Below are 19,716 nucleotides of genomic sequence, written 5' to 3' on the forward strand. Positions count from 1 at the left end.
TTCACCTCTGTTTATTATATTATTGAAAAGAAACCAACCAAGGAATAATGAAAAGAGGGGTATGCATGGGCCAAAGAAGAGATTCTATCATGAAGCAGAGATTATAATAAAGCTAATTCTGGACACTGGAAGGGAAAAGGAAGCAGCTGAAAGACAAGTTATGTTTCTGAAGAGGAAGAAGGTGGGAGGACTTGCTCAACTAGATCTCAAGATTTACACTAAAGTTCCATCCACTCAGGTGTGTGGTTCAGGTGGTAAGTGAAGTGTGGATGGCAGGCAGCATGCCTGAAAGTTGAGTTTGCCACTTATGGAAATTCAGGTCAAGTGGAATGGGGACCGTTTTTTTGGTTTTTTTTTGTTTTTTTTCAGTGAAAGAAGGAAAGGATGAGGCATTGAGCTTGAGAGCAGCAGGCATCCAAGCATGGCAGGCCTGGCCAGACTAAGGCCTGATGTCCCCACTCACCTTCCGTTTGGTAGTGAAAGTCCCGGGCGTGTTTCTGAGCATGTCTACCCACTTGACCGTGTGCATGCGGTCATCCCAGTCAGGGACCTGGTCTGCCGGCAGCGGAAACATGATCTTGGAGAGCTTGCACTTGGTCCCCATCTTCTTCAGGTTGATGGGAACGTCCGACTTCACGGTCACCGCTATGTCCTTTGCACAGCCAGGGTGGAGGTGGCCGATCTGGGAAAGAGCCTTGTGTTAGGATTTTCGGGAAATTCAGTCTTGGCGATTTGATGCAGGATGGTGACATTCTATGGGTAGAGCCCAAAGTCTTGGCAAAAAATGCTTCATTCAAGCCCATATGTGTAGACTGTCTTAAATAGCTACAAGAGGTTCTTAGATAGAAATATAACCATAAAAAAAGGGCAGCTACATTTACTAAACTGTTACAAGCTTCAGGCACTATTCTAAATATTTGTAAAATTCTATAAATCCCCACAACAACCCCATAAGAGGTAGAGCTAGAACCCCTATTTTACAGATGAGGAAACTAGGATCTTGCTCAAGGTCATAGCAATAATTTTGGAAGAGCTGGATTCAGACCCAGGCAGTATGGCTCCAGGTGCCACACTCTTAAACATCTGTATTTAATCATATGATCAGTGCAAATTATGGACAGAAGTCCACAATATATCAGCAATTCTCAGAATGTGATCTTGTGACCTTTGGGATCCCCTAGACCTTTTCAAGAGTCCATGAGGTCAAAACTACTTTCATCATTATACTAAGATGTTATTTGACTTTCTCACTTTCATTTTCTCATGAGTATACAATGGAGCTTTCTAGAGGTTACGTGACGTACGACATTGCATCAGATTTAATGCAGAAGCAAATACGAGAATCCAGCTGTCTTCCATTAGGCCAGATATTAAAGAGACTGGTAAAAATGTAAAACAATGCCATTCTCCTCAAAACTTTTTTTAGGAAAATATAGCCATTATCATAAAAATATGATATTTATATTAACATGTAATAGGTTTGTTATTATATTTTAAAATCAATAAATACATGTTTATAAACATTCTCAGTTTTAACTTCTAATATGCAAATAATGTTAATCATAACCACATAGACAAAAGCTCTTTGGGGTTGCTCAATAATGTTTAGGAATATAAAGGAGTCCCGAGACCAAAAAGGCTGAGATTTGTTGAAGTATTCCAGATATATGGGAAGTCCAATTTGGTTTGTAGAAAGAAAACATTTGTGATTTAGCATACATAAACTCACACACACATGCCCACATATATACTATATACAGTCTTATGTATACAGTCCTTTCATGTGTCTGATAGACAAGAAGCTCTCCCTGCTCTGGAAAGTGAAGAAAGAAGAAAGCTTAATATTTCCCAAGGCCATAGCTGTGTGTGTGTGTGTGTGTGTGTGTGTGTGTGTGTGTGTGTGTGTGTACAGGTGCGGGTGTATGCCTGAGTGTGTGCATGTGGATATATGTAAATGGACTATAAGAAGCTTATCTCTGCCGACTTTACATCCCTTCCTGGTAGCACCCTAAGATTTAAGGTGACAAAGCAGGGTTCCCAACCTTCCTCATTCTGTCCCCCCAGAGTTCTATGCTTGAACAGACTCGGTGGCTAAAATGGAGCAGGAGGCCGTGGATACATTCAGTCCTGGGAAATCAGAAGTGAACTGTCTGTGAAAAGCAAGCGCTGGTCAGGGGCAAGGATCTGTTGTCCTAGGCCTCATTCAATGTTGAGCTTTGGCCAGCAATTCATAAAACGTGTGCTGTGAGAGGCTAAAAGAAGGGGATAGGAAATTCCAGATAAAACAGAGTTAACTAGGTTTTAATGTGCTGAAGGGCAGTGGGAATCTTTAGGCAAAAGATGTAACTTGTAACATTTTCTAAATCTCTGTTGTCCACATCCACCACTCCCATTTTAGCTTTTGATGAGCCACTTTTGCAGGACTAACACTCTAAAGAAACACACACCTAGGGGGACACAGGTCTGTACTTGGGGAAGAGGAAGACTGGGACCTGTCTGCATCCATGTAGGTCTCCATGTAATTCCTCAACATCAGCCTAGGAACAGTCTTGCTTTTGGACCAGAGGGGACACTTTTGGTACCAGGTCTGAGTGAAGGATACATCCATCCCCTCCCATGTATCCTTGGGAATGGATGATAATCAAATTGATGTTGGCTTAGGCTTAAGGGAGTCCAGAAAACAGTGACTGGTTTTTACTCACCTGTGGGGAGAAAGAAACTGTAGCTAAAAGGGGCCATTCAAACCGTATCACGTTTACTTGGCTGTGATTAGTGACTGTGAAGCTCACGTTATAGCTGTTTCCAATGTGGCAGTCCCCAAACTGGATGTGGTCCACCAGAGCAGCTAGGGGACAGAAGCAGGAGGCCAGTCAGTGCTCTCTGGACTCCTCCTCAGTCTCCCTTCCCCAGGGAGGCAGCACCTGATAAACACTGTGCTGCACCCTCATGCAACTCCACCCTCCTTGGATGGTTATATTGGAAATCCCTGGAGTCCCTGAGCAGCATGCTTTCTCCCAGGGGAATGTACTTATCCTTCCATCCATCCATCCATCCATCCACCCACCCTAGCCTCACCTCCATTTGTACAAAGGAAAACATAGCCACCCTCCACATTTATTTGCTGAAAGAGTACTATTAAAGGTTAGAGTTGCCAGATAAAATACAGGAGTCCTCATTCAATTTGAATTAGAGATGAATGATGAGTAATTTTTAGTATAAGTCTGTCCCATGCAAAAATCTGTGACACAAATATGCTAAAAATTATACATAGTTTATTTAAAATTCAAATTTAACATCTGAAATTCAAAATGAATGGGGACTCCTGTATCCTGATTTTCTAAATCTGATAGCCTTATTATGTATGAAAATCTAATTTCTGAACTAAGGTTCACTACTGTCTCTGGTTTGACCCCTAACAAGAGAGATGTCACCCTGTAGCTGCAGAGGTAAGACACCAGATATGGGAGGAGCACTGATTTTAGCCCATGTTGTATGGACTGTTTAATACTACATTTCAGGACTACAGTGAAGCTCCTAGAAAAACTGAGACTGTGTTTATAGCTCACTTCATAGCAATCAGCCACACAATTAGGGTGTTTAGCAAATGCTTTTTGATAACAATGATGAAGTAAATTTTCTTCTATTCAAAGAATATAGTCAACCAAATGTGGTGTTTGACAGACTGCAGGGCAGCACTTCTTAAGCTCTAATACACACACAAATCACCTAGGGATCTTGTTAAACTGCAAATTCTGATTCAGTAGGTCTGAGGTGCTGGGGTGGGATATGAAATTCCCATTTCTAACAAGCTCCCAGGTGGTGCTGATGCTGTAGGCTCTCAGTGCATCGAGTAGTGAAGCTAAGGAGAATGAACTTCTACAAGTGGCACAAACTACATCCCCCTAATTAAACAAGCCTGTCATTTCTCCTAGAATGTCTAGCATACGTGATTCAGATGAAACAGACAACTCAAACACAAGCCAGCTAAAAGGTATAGACAGGGAAAACTACAGAGACACATGTATTCATGTCTTAGTGAATTTGAATTTCACTTATTAGCTAAATTGGAATTTGAGCTCAAAGATTAAGCTCTCCAAGGGGCAGATTCTCTTATTAATTACTCCTTGGAACTCCAGACGCATGCACTCTGATGTTCAATAAATGTTCCTTGAGAGAACGTATGGATGAGTGCAGTGACTGAGCCAGGCACAATGGAGCAAACAGTAACAGAGAGGAGATTCATTCCTAAGTTCCCAGGCAGCTAGCCAGTCTTTTATTCAAATTTCACTTCTAATTAAAATGATCCAAGAGCCAACAGCTGTCAACACCTCACTGCTGCTTCTCCTACCTGCCACCAAGTCTTCCATTGTGTTTTCCTTGAACATCTCAGAAGTATCTGAGGCCTCCTGGATGGTGGAAGCCACCAGCCCGTGGATGTTGTCCAAGGTGATGTCATCCTTGTAGCTCTCTCCCACAAGGTGGATGACAGTCTCCTCATACTGGTTGTTGATCACTGACAAGTGGATGATGCCCGCCATTCTCCCAACCTTCAGGGAGTGGAAAACCACATCAAATTCAGCTGTGTTTCCAGGAGGAACAACCAGGGAGGCTGTGTGAGCTTTCTTTGCTGCAAAGAGAAGAGGGAGACATGATTTAGAGACAGTTTCAAGGAAGATGCATCCATAAGGACCTGGACTCAGGGGAAAGCAGACCTAGTGTGGGGAGGACCCTTGGCTAGAGAGGCAACTGGTGACAAGACTGGGCATCTGACACTGGCTGGGTCCCCTAACAAAACAGCTTCTGGGACCCAATGCTCTCTAGAAGCTATACTCTCCCAACTTACCTTTTGCATGTGGTTTGTTTTCTTCTATGATGTAGATGTAGGAGGTAGAGGGCTTCCCTTTCAGGGAGAAAACTCCTAGTTGGTCCTGCAGGTCAACATGAAGCTGGCAGAAGGCAAGCAGGACTGAGTGTTAAGCTTACAGGCTGCTCGTGAGTTTTGAGTCTGGAGTGAGATACTGTGCTGTTTGGGAAGTACCCCCCAAATCATCCTGCCTAGTGCTCACTTTTTGAGTTTCTTATTAAGAGGGAGATATAAATATTAGATCTGGAGACAACAAATGAAAATTTAGTTCAGCCTTTGCTATTCAAGTGAGGAACCAGAGGTCCAGAGAGTGTAGGTGACTTTCCAGCTCACCCAGCTAAGTCATGTCAAAACGGGGTTGCCTTTGTATGTTATTGACAGAGGCAGTTGTAAAATATACACTAGATTAAGAAAATGGAAATGAAAACTTGTCATTCCATGAGGGCCTGCATGAATGTGAGTTCCTAAAAACCAGTATCTTCTAGGTGCTAATGCCTGATAGTGTTATGTTAAGCATCCTTAACAAAGAGAGGAGGAAAACCAAGGTGGGCATCTGCTTTACTTACCTGGAGAAAAGGGATGTTTTCCAGCCCACTGGAAGCCAGAAGCTGATTTAAAAAACTAAAGCTGTATATCTGATTTGAGGTATGAGAAACCAGCAGACACTTCTAGAAGGTAAGTTATGCTGGCATTATCATGAACAAGATTGAACAATATAAAAAATGGGGCATAAAGAAGGAAGAAACAGTGACATCACATAGAAGTTTCTGAGATGTAAAAATTATATATTTAGAAATAATCTTAATAAGAAACTATATGAAAGAATTATATGAAAAAATATTGACATAAAAGAAGATAAAAATAAATGGGTTGGAATCCTAAATGCTATTCCTGGTGGAGAGCCTAAATGCTCTAAAATAGAAATTCTCCCCAGGGGAGGGTATAGCTCAGCAGTAGAGAGCATGCCTAGCATGCACAAGGTCCTGGGTTCAATCCCCAGAACCCCCATTAAAAAATAAATGAAAACCAAATTACCTCTCCCTGAAAAAAACAAAAACAAAAAATTCTCCCCAAATAATTCATAGGATTCCCAATGGGATTTTGTGAGGAACATTTACAAAATGATGTTTAAAGTTCATATGAGAGCCTAAATATGCAAAAATTGTCAAGGAAAAATTATAAAAACAGGGAGTGGGTGCTAAAACATTTTGTAAAGCCACAATGATGGAAACCATGCAAGGTAATGGTAAACTAGGTAATTTGGACTCAAGACAATAAAAAAAACATCGCAAGACAACAAACAAACAAGCCCCTCCCAAACTTTAGAAGTGTCAGAGAACTAAGAAGACAATGAAGGGTAACCAGACCAAGGTCTGGGAAAGCACGGAAATTCACAGAGGCCAGCCTAACTTTCTGGGGCTGTTTTTGACTTGGAGCTTTTGCCAATCTGGAAGAGGCACAAAGGAGGCTGAACTGTGCTTTTGATGATCTCTTGGTGCTAAGAGGGCAAAAGTCCTGTGAAGGGTGGGAGTGCTTTCTTTGCTTTATCTAGACTGGGGCTCCAAAGGTCTGAATAATAAGACAAAGGTTAGGCTGGATATAAATCAGCTCTCTGAAGGACAGCAATCCCGCTCAGCATTATTTGTGTAATACAGAAAATCTCAAGCCCTGAAATGAGTTTAACGTGATCCTGCATTTCTAGTTCTCTCAAGTGCTAGGCAGAAGCAAACAAAAATTGTCTCCGAAGGAAAATATTATCCTTAGTCTAGTTTCTAAATAACTTTTCAAATATAATACAACATGTGATAAAAAATAATCAAGTACATGAGGAGACAGGACAACATGGGCAAAACTAAGAAGAAACAGCAGCCCCACTGGGACTTCAGATTTTGAAATTATCAGATAGAGATTGCAAAATGGCTGTGATTACTGTGTTCAGGGAACAAAAGCCAAGTCTGGCAATTTCAGCATGAGACTAGAAATTATAAAAACTGGTTATGCAGATTTGAAAAACAATCTAATAAAAATTCTAGAACTGCAAAATAACTTAAGAACTGAATGGAAGGTTTAATAGCAGATTAGATACAGCCAAATGGAGAGTTAATGAACTGAAGACAGGTCAAAAGAAATTGTGGAGAATGAAGCCCAGAGAAAAATGGATGGAAAATACAGTGAGGTTGTGAGACACAGAAGATATAGTGAGAAGACCTTCCGTACATTTACTTGGCCTCCCAGAAGGAGAGATGAGACAGAATGGTATTCCATTATTTAAAGAGCAATATTTAAAGACATGTCTAGGAATTTTCCAAAACTGATTTAAGACATCAACTGCAGAGTCCAGAAGCCTGGTGAATTCCAAGAAAAATCAGCTAAAAGAAATCCACACCTAGACACATCATAGTAAAACTGCAGAAAACAAAGACGAAGGTACAAAGCTGGGGTGAAAAAGACTGCCTCAAAGGAACATTTTTGACTTATAGCTGACATCTCAGAACTAACAATGGAAACCAGAATGCACTGGAATTATATCTCCCATTTGCTGAAAGAAAACAACTGCCCACCCAGAGTTCTACAGCTGGTAAAAATTACATTTAAAATGAAGGAGAAATGGAGTTTTTCAAATAAAAACAGAATTCACCACTAGCAGACCTGCCTTATGGACAGATTAATGAGTATTCTTCAGTAGGTAGGAAATGGATCTCAGGTGTTAAGTTGGAGATGCAGGAATGGAGGGCAATAAACTTGGTAACTTGTGGGTGAATCTAAGTGAGTACTAACTGTAGGAACAATAACATCAACAGGAATAGTGTCTGGTGGAATCCAAAGCCCTCTACAAGTTGTCCCCTCACTCTGCCCTTCTGTTTTCTTGCTGCTCTTCTATCTATAACCCTATGTTCTCACGTAGCTGTGTGCTTGCTAGTTCCTGTTTGCACTCTCTCTCTGTATATGTGTATATATATATTTGCTTCTGTGCATGTAGCTGTGTGCTTGCTAGTTTCTGCTTGTAATACACACACACACACACACACACATACACATATAAATATTTTTGCTTCTATGCCCTTGACTTTGCAGTTTTCTTTCTCTGCCTGGAACTTACTCACTTACTGAAACCCAGCTATCTTTTGATGCCCAGCTGAAATGTCATTTCAGAGTGAAATTTCTCTTGATTCCCCTAGATGGGAGTAGAGCATTTAAAAAAGTCCTACAGTTCTTTGTGACACACTTATACAATCTATCACTTTTTCTGTGAAATAAAAACATAATCGCTGAACCAAAAGTCCCTTCAGATGTTGTATGTCTTACCCCTTTTGAAATTTCTTTTGCTTTTTCCTTATTACAGATGAAAAAGTAAAGAAGACACTAAGAATACCCATAATCCTACTCATTTAGCTTGGTGTATATCATTGCTCACTGCCTCACATGCTAATTATCAGTGTACTAGGTAATTTGCTTTCTTACACTCCTTGAGGGCAGAGACCATGCCTGGTTCCACTGCGCATGTCCCATGTCTCATACAAGATAATCTATGAGGAACATCAAAGAAGCTGTCACAAGTTAGGGATGGCAGAGACCCCAATATTGGAAGTCTTACTTCTAAATGATTCTCCCTTTTCACCCCAGGATTCACCCTCCAGCAGTACCTTGGCGGGGATGGTGCCATTGTTCTTGAGGATGAGAGGCAGTGTCTCTGAATGGCCAAGCAGAAGCCTCTTAAAGAGGAGCAAGGGGTTTCCATACTGGTTACAGAGAACTGGCCGCACAACAGTCACCCGAGGGAGGTTCCCCTCTCCAACGATATCAAACATAAGGCTTCGGTTCTTGGCTAGGCTGCTGTGGGGAACAGGAAGACCTTTCAGCCTGGCATGGCGGAATGACATTCCACAGAGAGTGTGGCCTGCAGTGGGGCTGGGGGGCTGGTACCTGGGCAAGCCATCCAAGGTAGCCTCAAAGATACACTGGTAGGTCTGCATGGTCTGCGGGGTGAAGGACACCGTGGCAAAGGCATGTGAGTGGCTGGCGATGCACATCTTGTTGGGTTCCACTTCAAAGATGTCGGTGATGCGGGCAAAGATCTAGGGAGGTGGAGCAGGGGTCGGCGTGTGCTGGTGACTCTGCACTTGCACTGGGCTTGCTGCTCACCTCTATCAGCCCTACTGTGAAATCTCCCTTCTCTAAACTCTGTGGGAGAAATGTCCCACTGCCTGCATGCTCACTCCTGGGAGGAGCAGCCTGGGTACTTGGGGATCCACCCCGCAGCAATAGTTGGCTGGGCTTGGCCTGGTCTTTGATTCAAATAGATGAACTAAACCATATCTCAGATAGCTCTCTCTGTCTGTCTGTCTGTCTGGTCTTCTAAAAGTTGGATTTCAGGTGACAGTTCTAGTCCTACAGAGCTCTGGCTACATAATGTGTTCTGACCTATATCTGAGGTCTCGGATTCACTGAAGCAAGCCTTGCTTTGTTGGGACCATCCTACGTGGGCTTCTACTCCTTGCCACTCCAAGAACTTTAGATAGAACCACCTGCCATAGAGCTTTATCTGTTCTGTCTGTTCCAGTGTTTTGGGAAGACTGCAGGGACTGTGTGGACCCCTGGCATGGCCTCATAGGATTTGTTTTAAAGGATTTTTTTATTCTTGTGGGAGGCAAATGGATGAAAGACTGACTGTTCCCTCTTATTCTTAAACTGAGAGCATAAGGTTTCTTTTCTCTTTCCAAGGGACAGTATGTTACAACATAATGGCTGCAAATTCCTGTTAAAAACCTATCTGTGTTTAGAAATCAGGCTTGCTCACTTTTCATGTTTTCGGTATGAAATAGGGAGAAAGCTGCCCCTTCTTGCCCCAAATGAGGTCAGAGAGTAATGACAGTCTCTCAACTCCTGCCCCTCTTCAGTGACTGTCTCCTGGGAATACACACTAGTCTCGGCTCAGGACTAGGCCAGCCCTCTTGGACATCTCCTCACCACCACCAGCTGTGTGCATGATGCCAATTCTGGGGCACAGGGGCCACAGAGGCCCAGATTCTACCTTCAGGCCAAGAACTGCAGTGGCTGAGATGAGACTAGGCAGTGTTTGTAGCACACTGATTGGAAATTAAGGGTGAGTGAAACCCATTGACTAAAGCTGTCTCTCTTGGATCCTGAATTTTTTATTCCACTGCCAGGAAAAAGGATCTCAGGTGGTCTGACTCCAAGAGGAAGGCAGTTTTGGTCTAGCAGACCCTGAGATGGACATTTATTATTTATCTTGTATGTGGATGAAGCCTGGCTTTAAATCAAGCCCTACATCCCTTGGCTCTGGGACCTAGGGGAGGAATCTAGCATTTCTGAGCCTCACTTTCCCTAATTATAAGGTGGGGATAATAACACAAGGTCCAATAATGCAAACTTGTTGTGAGGATGAAATGAGATAATGAAAATCATTCAGCATCGTGCTTAGCATACAGCAGGGGCTCAATAATGTTCAAAAATGTTCATCATTTCCCCTTACACTTATATTCTGACATCCCCCAAATCCCCCTTACATGCCAACCTGCAACTTGAGGCGGCCTGCCTGAGCAGGCCCTTGTCTTTGGCTCTCCCCAGGGTGCTCTGTCTACTGTGAGCACACGGTGTGTGTCTGATAGATAAGGGCACTGCTCCCACCCGTGTACCAGAGGTACTCAGAGAAGACATCCACTGGGGCAAATAGATGCCCCTTGACTTAGGTGAGCCCCCTCCAGTCACCTCATGCAACTTCTCGCAGGCCTGAGGGCCAAACAGTCCCCACTCACAACACAGGTCCAAGAGCAGCAGCTTCCAAGAGCTCTTGCCCTGGCTCTGGGTCAGTCCTGGGGGCCCAGGCCACAGAGCCACTCACCTTGCTGGAGATGGGCTTAACCACAATGTTCACATCACAGGTGATCTTTCCCATGTTGCAAATCTTGAACCGAGCCTTGGCCTGATGGCCCACCAGGACGTTGCAGAAGATGAACTTGTTCTCATCCTCCACAAACAGCCCCCCACTCTCTATGGTCTGCAGGATGCTGTACAGGTTGGTGGTGCTACAGACCTGGTGCTCTTCAAATATCAAGGCGTTGTTGTCAGTCACGAAGGCTGGGGAGTGGAGGGAAGGCTGTGAGATGAAGCCTGAAAGCTCAATTCCTGCTTTCTGTAACTCCTAATCTAGAGGTTTAGATTTCAATGAAGAACGATGACAGAGGAGAGGCAAAGGAATTCACACAACGGGGTGTGAGTGATGGGATAAATCCTATCTTCTCTTCCTCTTTTGGATGCTTTTGTTGGTCTCCAGACTCCAACTACCTTTTCCTTCCAGTGGTAAACAGGAATAAGATCTGGGGTGAGTGAAGGAAGGAAGGAGGCATCTGGCTCACTTTGGTGCGAGACTGCAGGGTACCTACAGCCAAAGCAAGAGGAGCAGTCTCTGCTTCCTCTGCCAGCTTGCTGGGTTAAAGTTATAGTACACTCAGTCCCTGACTATCATTCTCTGCACATGTGTTACTCACAGGGAGTGGCCTGGCCATGAGCAGGATGCCGTGTTCCTGGGTCCTGTGCCATATCCCATCGCACCATGACTCCCAGGTAACACTATTCACCTGAGAATCCTAGACTAAGGGGTGCTGTCCCATCTGAGAGCCCAGTACCTGGTTGACAAGCTTCGGCCAACAGGGTGTAAGGAATGCCAGCAGGCTGGTCTCTTGGGTCTCGGTCAGAGATGTCGATAGCTATAAACTCCTCACATCTTCCCATGGGGTCAGCCACACAGTCAACGGTGATGACCTGCGTTCCTCCAGAGGGGATGGTGCCAAACCCAGGGTACACGGTGAACATACCGTGGGTGAAGCGAGCCTGCAGGAAAGGGTGGGAGGGGCGAGGGGTGGAGGCAGACTGGGGATCATAGTCTGAGCCCTTTAACCAGAATCCTGAGATGGTGTCAGGAGGGACCAGATGGTGGGGTCTCTCCCCATAGGTTCTCTCTGGGCCCCAGCTCTCCTCTTGGAGGCAGAGAGGGCCTGGGGTTGGGGGGGGGGTCTTCAGGGGCAGGCCCTTTCAGCACTTGTCTCTATGCACAGTCCTTCTGAAAATCATATGTGAGTGGGGTTTAAGGGAACAGACATAGTCTGCATAGTACAACACTTACCCAGATGGGAATCTCCCAGCAGAGGGGCACAGGTGGAGTAAGGGTTAAGATTATGAACTTTTCAGTCAGATACTCCTTAGTTTGAATCCCAGCCCTGCTGTATATTAACTGTCTGACCTTGGACAAGAGACTTCTCTGAGTGTTAGTTTATCCTGAAAATGAAGCCTTTCTCCTGAGATCACTGGAGGCTTCCAGGGAGAGCATCTGGCACAGAATCAGTGCTCAAACCATGGGCTGTTGTCATGCATTCTTCTGGTCCTTAGAAGCCTCCTTCCTTTCTCCCCCCTCAACCTTATTGAGATATAACTGACATATAACATTATGTAAGTTTAAGGTGTACAACATGATGATTTGATACCTGAATATATCGCAAAATGATCGCCACAATAAGGTCAACACATTCATCACCTCAAATAATTACGATTTTATTTTGTGTGTGATGATCTTAAATGTTAAGATCTACTCTCTTAGCAACTTTCAAGTATATAATGTGGTATTGTTAACTTGTCACCATGTTGAATATTAGGTCAATCCCCAAAACTTACTCATTTTATAACTGGAAGTCTGTACCCTTTAACCAACATCTACCCATTTCCCTGATACCTGATCCCCTTGTGATTACACTGGGTCCAGGATAATCCAGGATAATTTCCCTATTTCAAGGTTATTAATTAATCATATTAACAAAGTTAATCACTAATCATCAGGGAAATGCAAATAAAAACCTCAGTGAGGATCTTTTTATACCTTTAGCATCACCAGTCAAGACTTCATTAGAAACTTAACTAAAGCCACATAGACTCTATTTAGCACACAGGTGATAGCTCCTGGCAGCTAATTTATCAGTGTTTTAAATTTTTTAAAGCTTCTTATTTAATAGGTGATTGGTCAGTGAATTGTATAGAGTTTATGAACTTCTCTTCACTCCTCCATTAACCTTCTATAAATAACAATATAACTTATTACTACTTTTCCCCCTCACATCTCTCCAGATTTATGTCTGACATAGACAGTATTTGTTGAATAAATTCTGAGCCAGGCACTGTATTTATTACTTTACTGCAGTTAAAATCATTTGATCTAATTAATTAAATATTCTTCATTAAATTATATGAAGCCAATTAAAATTATTAACCCAATTTCATTTTATAAACTGAAAAACATGAGTCTGAAAAACATTGAATGAATTTCTAAGATTTCAGAGAAACACTGAAAAAACTGGCACTAAAACTTGAAGTTAGTTAGGCCCAAGGGTTTATAATTGTTTAGGCCAGGGGTCAGCAAATTATGGCCAGAGGCCAAATCTGGTCCACTGCCTATTTTATTAAAACACAGCTCACTGATTTATGACTCCGTAAGATGATCTGAAATAAGGAATATTACAAACTCTAAATCCTTGTTTCCTAAACCTCAATAAAGAATAACCATGCTGAAAATATTTGGCAATTAAAAAAACCCCAAAATAAAAACAACCACCCTGCCAAAAAAAAAATTTCAATGAGATTATCACCTCATATCTGTTAGAATGGCTATTTTCAAAAAGACAAGAGATAACAAGAGTTGGTGAAGATGAAGAGAAAAAGGAATCTTTGTGCTCTGGTGGTAAGAACATAAGGTGGGGATAAGGAGAAGCTCTGGATAATTAGAATGGTTGGGTATTGCCTCCAAGGAACAAGATCACAGTGAGGTCAAAGAACAGCAGAACTGGTGGACTTGAGCTAGCAAGATGGGAGAAGGGGAAGTGACAGTCAGGGAAAGGGATCTTAGAAATCAAGACTTCAGAAGCACCTCAGTTTCCTGTGATGTGACATCTAGAGCGTGACCCTGAGACTGAATTACCAAGGTGGGAGAGAGAACTAGCTCATTGGAAATGAAAGGTAGGGTATTGGAGAGACTGTTTCACTGAATGGATAGTTGGTGAATAAGGCAACCTCCCCCCAATATATAAAAATATAAATAAATATACATATATTAACAGATATAGAAACATATGTAGAAAATTATATATGTTAATTAAGTAGGCTTTTGTTGAAGAGGAAAGTACTTGAAAAGACATAAAAACCAACATGTAGAAAAGTCATTTCAATTCAATCAATAACTATTGGTGTCCACAGAGTGCAGAGTACCTACTTCCTCTTATATTTGCCTTTAATGCAGATGTGGTGGCTGGAGCTGCAGCAGCCATCTTGGAACCACGAGGAAAAGTCAAGGGAATTACAAACATCAAAAAGTCTGTAAACCAACTCCAGCAACTGCCTATCTGCTATGTGTTTAGACCACTAATGTTGATTTTCTGTTACTTGTAGCTAAACACAGTCTAATACACAAACCAAGCACCTCCTCCTCTCTGAAGTCTTTGATAACTTTTAACAGATATCAGGAACAGGAGGCCTTCATTCCTCCATCTTTCTGGAGCCTCTCCCTCCGTATACATCTCAGTTGTAATATTCACCATGTTGCCTGTCAATTGCTTATTCACTCTTTGCTTTTTATAGGCATTTAAAATATTTCCTCCACATCCATTTAGAACCATATCAGACAGTGTTATAACCTTTGCTTTAATTGATAAACATAATTTAGAAAATTCAAGAGGAAAAGGAAAGTTTATTGAATTTACCCATATAATTGCTTGCCATGTTTTTTCTTCCTTCTTGATGTTCCATGATTCCTTCTTTTATTATTTATTTTCTGTTTAGAGAACTACCTTCAGCTATTCTTTTAGGACAGATTGTTGGTCCTTCATTTGAGAGTTTCGATTTTCCATTCATTTCTGAGGGATATTTGTGCTGGATATAAGATTCTGGGTTCACAGTTATTTTCTTTTTGCATTTGCAAAATGTTGTGCCATTTCCTTTTGACCACTTTGGTTTTTTATTAGAAATCTGCTGTCATTCACATAGTTTCCTCCCTGTACATAAGGAGTCAGTCTTCTCTCACTGACTTCAAGAATCTTTGTCTTTAGTTTTTAGAAGTTTGACTATTACCTGTGTTGGTATGGACTTTTTTAGGTTGGTCCTGTTTGAGGCCCAGACTCTTGAGTATGTAGGTTTAAATCTTTTCCCAAATTTGGTAAGTTTTCAGCCATTATTTCTTTGAGTACCTTTTCAGCCCCACCCTTTTCTTGGCTCTTTCTGGAACTCTGATGACAGGGTTATTAGATTCTTTGTTATCATTCCACAGGTCCCTGAGGGTCTGTTAGCTTTTTCCCATTGGACTAAACAGACTTTCAGTAGACTCAGAACAGAGTCTATTTTCTCTCTTGTCTAGATTTGGCACTCTCAGACATCTACGATTGGACATCTCTTATAAAGATGTTGACATTCTAATCCTTGGAACCTGTTAATATATTACCTTACATGGCAAGGGGACTTTGTTGATATGACTGAATTAAGAACCTTGGGATGGGGATATTATCTTGTATTGTCCTGGGTCCAGTGTAATAACAAGGGTCCTTAGAAATGTAAGAAGCAGGCAGAAAAGAGAAAGAGATGTGACTATGGACAAGGTTAAAATAATGTGATGTGAGAAAGACCCAATCCCCCATTGCTGGTTTTGAAGATGGAGGAAGGAATCATGAACCAAGGAATGCAGGTGTCTTCTAGAAATGTCAAAAAGGTAAGGAAATGGAATCTCCCCTAAAGTTTCTAGAAAAGAATGCAGGTATCTTGGCAATACCTTGACTTTAACCCATTGGTACCTGTGTCAGAATTCTGACCTACAGAACTACAGAAGATAAAAAATTTGTATTTTCTAGAAAAGAATGCAGGTATCTTGCCAATACCTTGACTTTAACCCATTGGTACCTGTGTCAGAATTCTGACCTACAGAACTACAGAAGATAAAAAATTTGTATTGCTTTAAGCCACTAAGTTTGAGGTAATATGTTATGGGAGCAATAGGAAACATACAGAGGAATTTCTATTGTTCTGCCTTCAAGTTTACTGATTCTTTCCTTTGTTTCCTCCATTCTGTTGTTCAACCCATCCACTGAGTTTTAAATTTTGGTTATTTGTTCAATTCCAAAATTTCCATTTGGTTCTTCTTTATATTTTCTTTCTTTGCTGAGACTTATTATTTATTTACTTATTTCAAGCATATTTGTAATTACTTCTTGAAGCACTTTTATGTTGGCTGCTTTAACGTCTCTGTCAGATAATTCTAACATTTAGGTCAACTTAGCATCGGCGTCTATTGCTTGTTTATTTTCATTTAGTTTGAGATCTTCCTGGTTCTTGTTATCATGAGTAATTTTTAGTTGAAACTTGGACATTTTGGTTATTACAAGACTCTGGATCTTATTTAACTTCTATTTGAGCAGGCTTTCTCTGACACCACTCTGGCAGGGGAAGGAGGAGCACTGCCTATTGCCAGGTGGGGGAGGTAGTCCAGATTCCCCACTTGGACTTCTTTTTACTGCCAGGCAAGGGTGGGTGTTCCAGTTCTCCACTAGTCCTCAACTGATACCTCCCAGGTGGGGATGGGTAAGAGAGTCTCATTACTGTTCTGCTGATGCCATGGGGTAGGAGGCTCACTGAGGAGAATGGGAAGGACATCTCATTACCACTGGTCTGAGGTGGAAGTCAAGGCTCCCTATGTGGTGTCTCCATTGACAACAGTGGAGAAGGTGGTGGGTAATGAGAGTCTGGCTTCCTACTGAGTGTTCTCAGACATACTCTGGCAGGGGGTTGGGGGACCTCATTACAGCCTGGATGGGTGGAGGTCTAGGCTCCCCACTGGCCTTTGCTTACAGGAGTGGGGAGGACCACAGATTTCTCTGTCATGTTTGACTGTCATATTACAATTTTTATTTGAAAGTTTTATGTCTTGCAAGACTACCCTTTTCCCGGTCCTTTGGCTAGTGGGAGTAGGCATTTATTGGGGCTTTTTTGTTCTGTGCTTGTTGATGTTTCTGAATTGCTGGCTCCTTGAGTACATGGTCTGGGATATATGAAGCAAAAAGAAATCTCGGGGAACTCACCACCGGGATGTCCACTGGGTCCCAAGGACCCTTGCTGGTCTGATTTTTTTCTCTCCGTTTTTTAGTCTTCTATTTTTACTTTATACATAATGTCCATGGTTTTTAGTTGTACTTAGTTGGAGGAATGAGGTAAAGTATAACTACTTCATCTTACCAGAAGCAAAAGCCTTCAAATCTCCTTTTATTTAAGCCAATCTGAATGGGCTTCTGTTTTGCATCAACAAATGATTCTTGATTAAAATACTTATGAAGAGTAGAAACTGATTTTAAAGCAGTGAGGAGCCAATGAAGGTTTTAAAGCAAAACAGGATATCCAAATTAAGTTATAACTCCTTCTTTTAAGATGAAAGTGACATTTCATTATAACTACTATTCCTGCCACAGTAGGAAGATTCAAAATTCAAATCCTGCTGTCCTAGGCAGGTATTTGTTGCAAGAACTAGTTGGGAGTTGGCCTTACAGGTTTTCTGTGGATAAGGAAAAGGGTGCTCACCTGGTTTGTGATGTTTATGTCTTTCTGAACAGAGTCAGGGAACTTGGTTGCTTTGGAAGGGCCAGTCCTGTAGAAGCTGTCGCTTTCTCGGGATCTTGCATGTCTAACATGGCTGACTCTGATTAAAGAAGCAAGAGTACCCCCTCAGGTTGGGGTGGTCATTAAACACCACCTGTCTGTCTGTTTGCAAGGTCCCTTCTCCTAGGAATCGGGGAAAGGTCTTTCCTTGCCCAAGAGGGCATTGGGTAGCATAGCTTATTTATCATCAGCCAAACTCATTTAACAACTCTGAGAAAACTATGCAGAAATTGTACTTATTACATATGATTCATAAGGACATTAAAAACTGCTGCAAGAAAACAATAATTTTAAATGTTTACTTCAGTCCACTGGAAAGCTGTGAGTGGAAACTGCAGACATCAAGTCTTTTATCTAGTATTACTTAAAAAGTGCAATGACAAATAGATTTAATTCTGTCCCTTTTCTTCACATTTAGAGTCATGGTGTTTGTAAGTCTTAGTTTAAGCAATAGCACAAACATAGGTTTTGGAGCTGTTCACTCTACTTGAAGGTAGTTTACCCAATAATTAGTTTGTTTAGAGGCCAGCTCACATAAAGTATTCAAATGTATTTGAGGTGCAATTTTAAACTTACAAGATTTTTATATATTCATTTGCCTAATAACCAGAACAACTGACATTCAACCCCCTTTTGAGTATTTTGCATGAATCTGTACATGTTAAAATAAAAAAATTAATTAAAATGTAAAACAATGTTAAGCAAAACAAAGTTATATTATAACATCTATAAACACTATTAAATTATAAAATAAATGATAAAAATTAGGTTGAAATTAAATTTGGAGGGAGGAGACTTTAGACAGTTTAATAAAAAATGTCTTAGTATGTTCAAATTTTGCCAAAATGGAAGAGGATATCCACAAAACAATGACAAAACAACTCCAAACAATGTAAAGCTGTATGTCTGATTTAAAGCAATTAATTAGAAAGTCAATCTTAATAATTCATTATTTAGAAAGTCATTTCTATAGAAAGTCAGGACAAAGTACCTGGGAATTGGTAAAACCATCCTTCATTTGCCAAAAAAGAACATGATAATCAAAAGCCAGAAGCATTCAAAAAGGTAAACTGTTTTGGGTAATTGATTGAAAGATGCCTTTTGAAGAATACAGAATTTTACTATTGGAACAATTATTAAGTTAGGTGTCATGATAAAGTGTCTTCATTGGGAAAAGGCAAAAAACAGTCCCAGAAGAGGGAAGGCATTACCATGTTTTATCTGGTCCAAATTTCCAGGGTACCCTTTGTCATCCCCAGCATGAAGCACAGTTTTATTTCTTTTGATGTAGGTTGCTGTTACAGTAGACCCTTGACATTCTACAGAACCACACAGATGGGATAATGCCTTAGTGGTCATTACTACAGCACACTAGAAGCAGCAAGAAAATAGACACAATCCCAAGCAGAAGGCTTTACATTTGTTCAATTAAAACGTATCATGTATTTGACAGCAGTTAGAAAGCATGAGAAATTTGGGTTCAGAACTAAGATCTTCCATAATGTTGGATGGGCCATTTTAAAACCTTAGTAACTTCACCCACAAAAGGAGATTGGGTGAATTTAGACAAAATATATGAGAGCTTATTGTAGAATATAAAGCACTAGTTGGTTAACCAGGGAATGGAATGAGTTAAATAAATACTTGTCTTACACTTTCTTTTGATGAAGGGCGTTCTCGCTTGTCAGCCTGTAAAGGTTGTACTTGAAATCGATTACACCTTGATTTTCTATGGTGAAGGAGGAGCTTTTACGAGTGCCACAGATCAAAGCCCCAAAGTTGATGATGGAAGAGGGGCTGATGTTGTATTTGGAGAACACTGCATTCACGGAAAACTTAATGGGGATGCTGGCAATGATTTCACCTCCCTCTGAGACATTGGGCTCAATAATCTAGAAAGGGAAGAAAGATTGGGAAGATGTCAGCCACCAGCACAGCTCCAGAATTCCCATGACTGTCTACTTCATTCCCTATTTTCATCACTGACATGAAGCCAGTTTCTTTATTTCATTCTCTTTATATTACTGCATCAACAATATTGGTAAATGCTAACATAAAACTTACTGTGTACCAGCCATGGGTCAACAGAGACCAACTTCATCTACTTCACCTCCCGTTTTCTCCTTCCCACTCTTCTTTTGCACTTGATGACTGAACTC

The 19,716-nt window shown here is 41.3% G+C and overlaps 1 protein-coding gene across 4 annotated transcripts in view; it reads right to left on the reverse strand.

Annotated features, from left to right (window-relative positions):
• HYDIN (HYDIN axonemal central pair apparatus protein) overlaps positions 1–19,716 on the reverse strand; it is a 381,838-nt gene that overhangs the window by 42,572 nt on the left and 319,550 nt on the right. For 3 of the 4 annotated variants that reach the window (XM_074370458.1, XM_074370459.1, XM_074370460.1), the window contains exons 58-67: positions 19,211–19,449; positions 17,480–17,597; positions 11,512–11,716; positions 10,728–10,963; positions 8,789–8,940; positions 8,509–8,698; positions 4,844–4,946; positions 4,349–4,627; positions 2,703–2,845; positions 464–682 (exon numbers count right to left, since the gene is read on the reverse strand). In XM_074370458.1, coding sequence (XP_074226559.1) covers positions 464–682; positions 2,703–2,845; positions 4,349–4,627; positions 4,844–4,946; positions 8,509–8,698; positions 8,789–8,940; positions 10,728–10,963; positions 11,512–11,716; positions 17,480–17,597; positions 19,211–19,449 — 1,884 coding nt within the window. Of the gene's footprint in view, positions 1–463; positions 683–2,702; positions 2,846–4,348; positions 4,628–4,843; positions 4,947–8,508; positions 8,699–8,788; positions 8,941–10,727; positions 10,964–11,511; positions 11,717–17,479; positions 17,598–19,210; positions 19,450–19,716 lie in introns of those variants that run through there. The other variant, XM_074370461.1, reaches the window with a different exon arrangement.

The sequence above is a fragment of the Camelus bactrianus genome, chromosome 9 (assembly GCF_048773025.1).
Source record: "Camelus bactrianus isolate YW-2024 breed Bactrian camel chromosome 9, ASM4877302v1, whole genome shotgun sequence".
NCBI classification, from domain to species: domain Eukaryota; kingdom Metazoa; phylum Chordata; class Mammalia; order Artiodactyla; family Camelidae; genus Camelus; species Camelus bactrianus.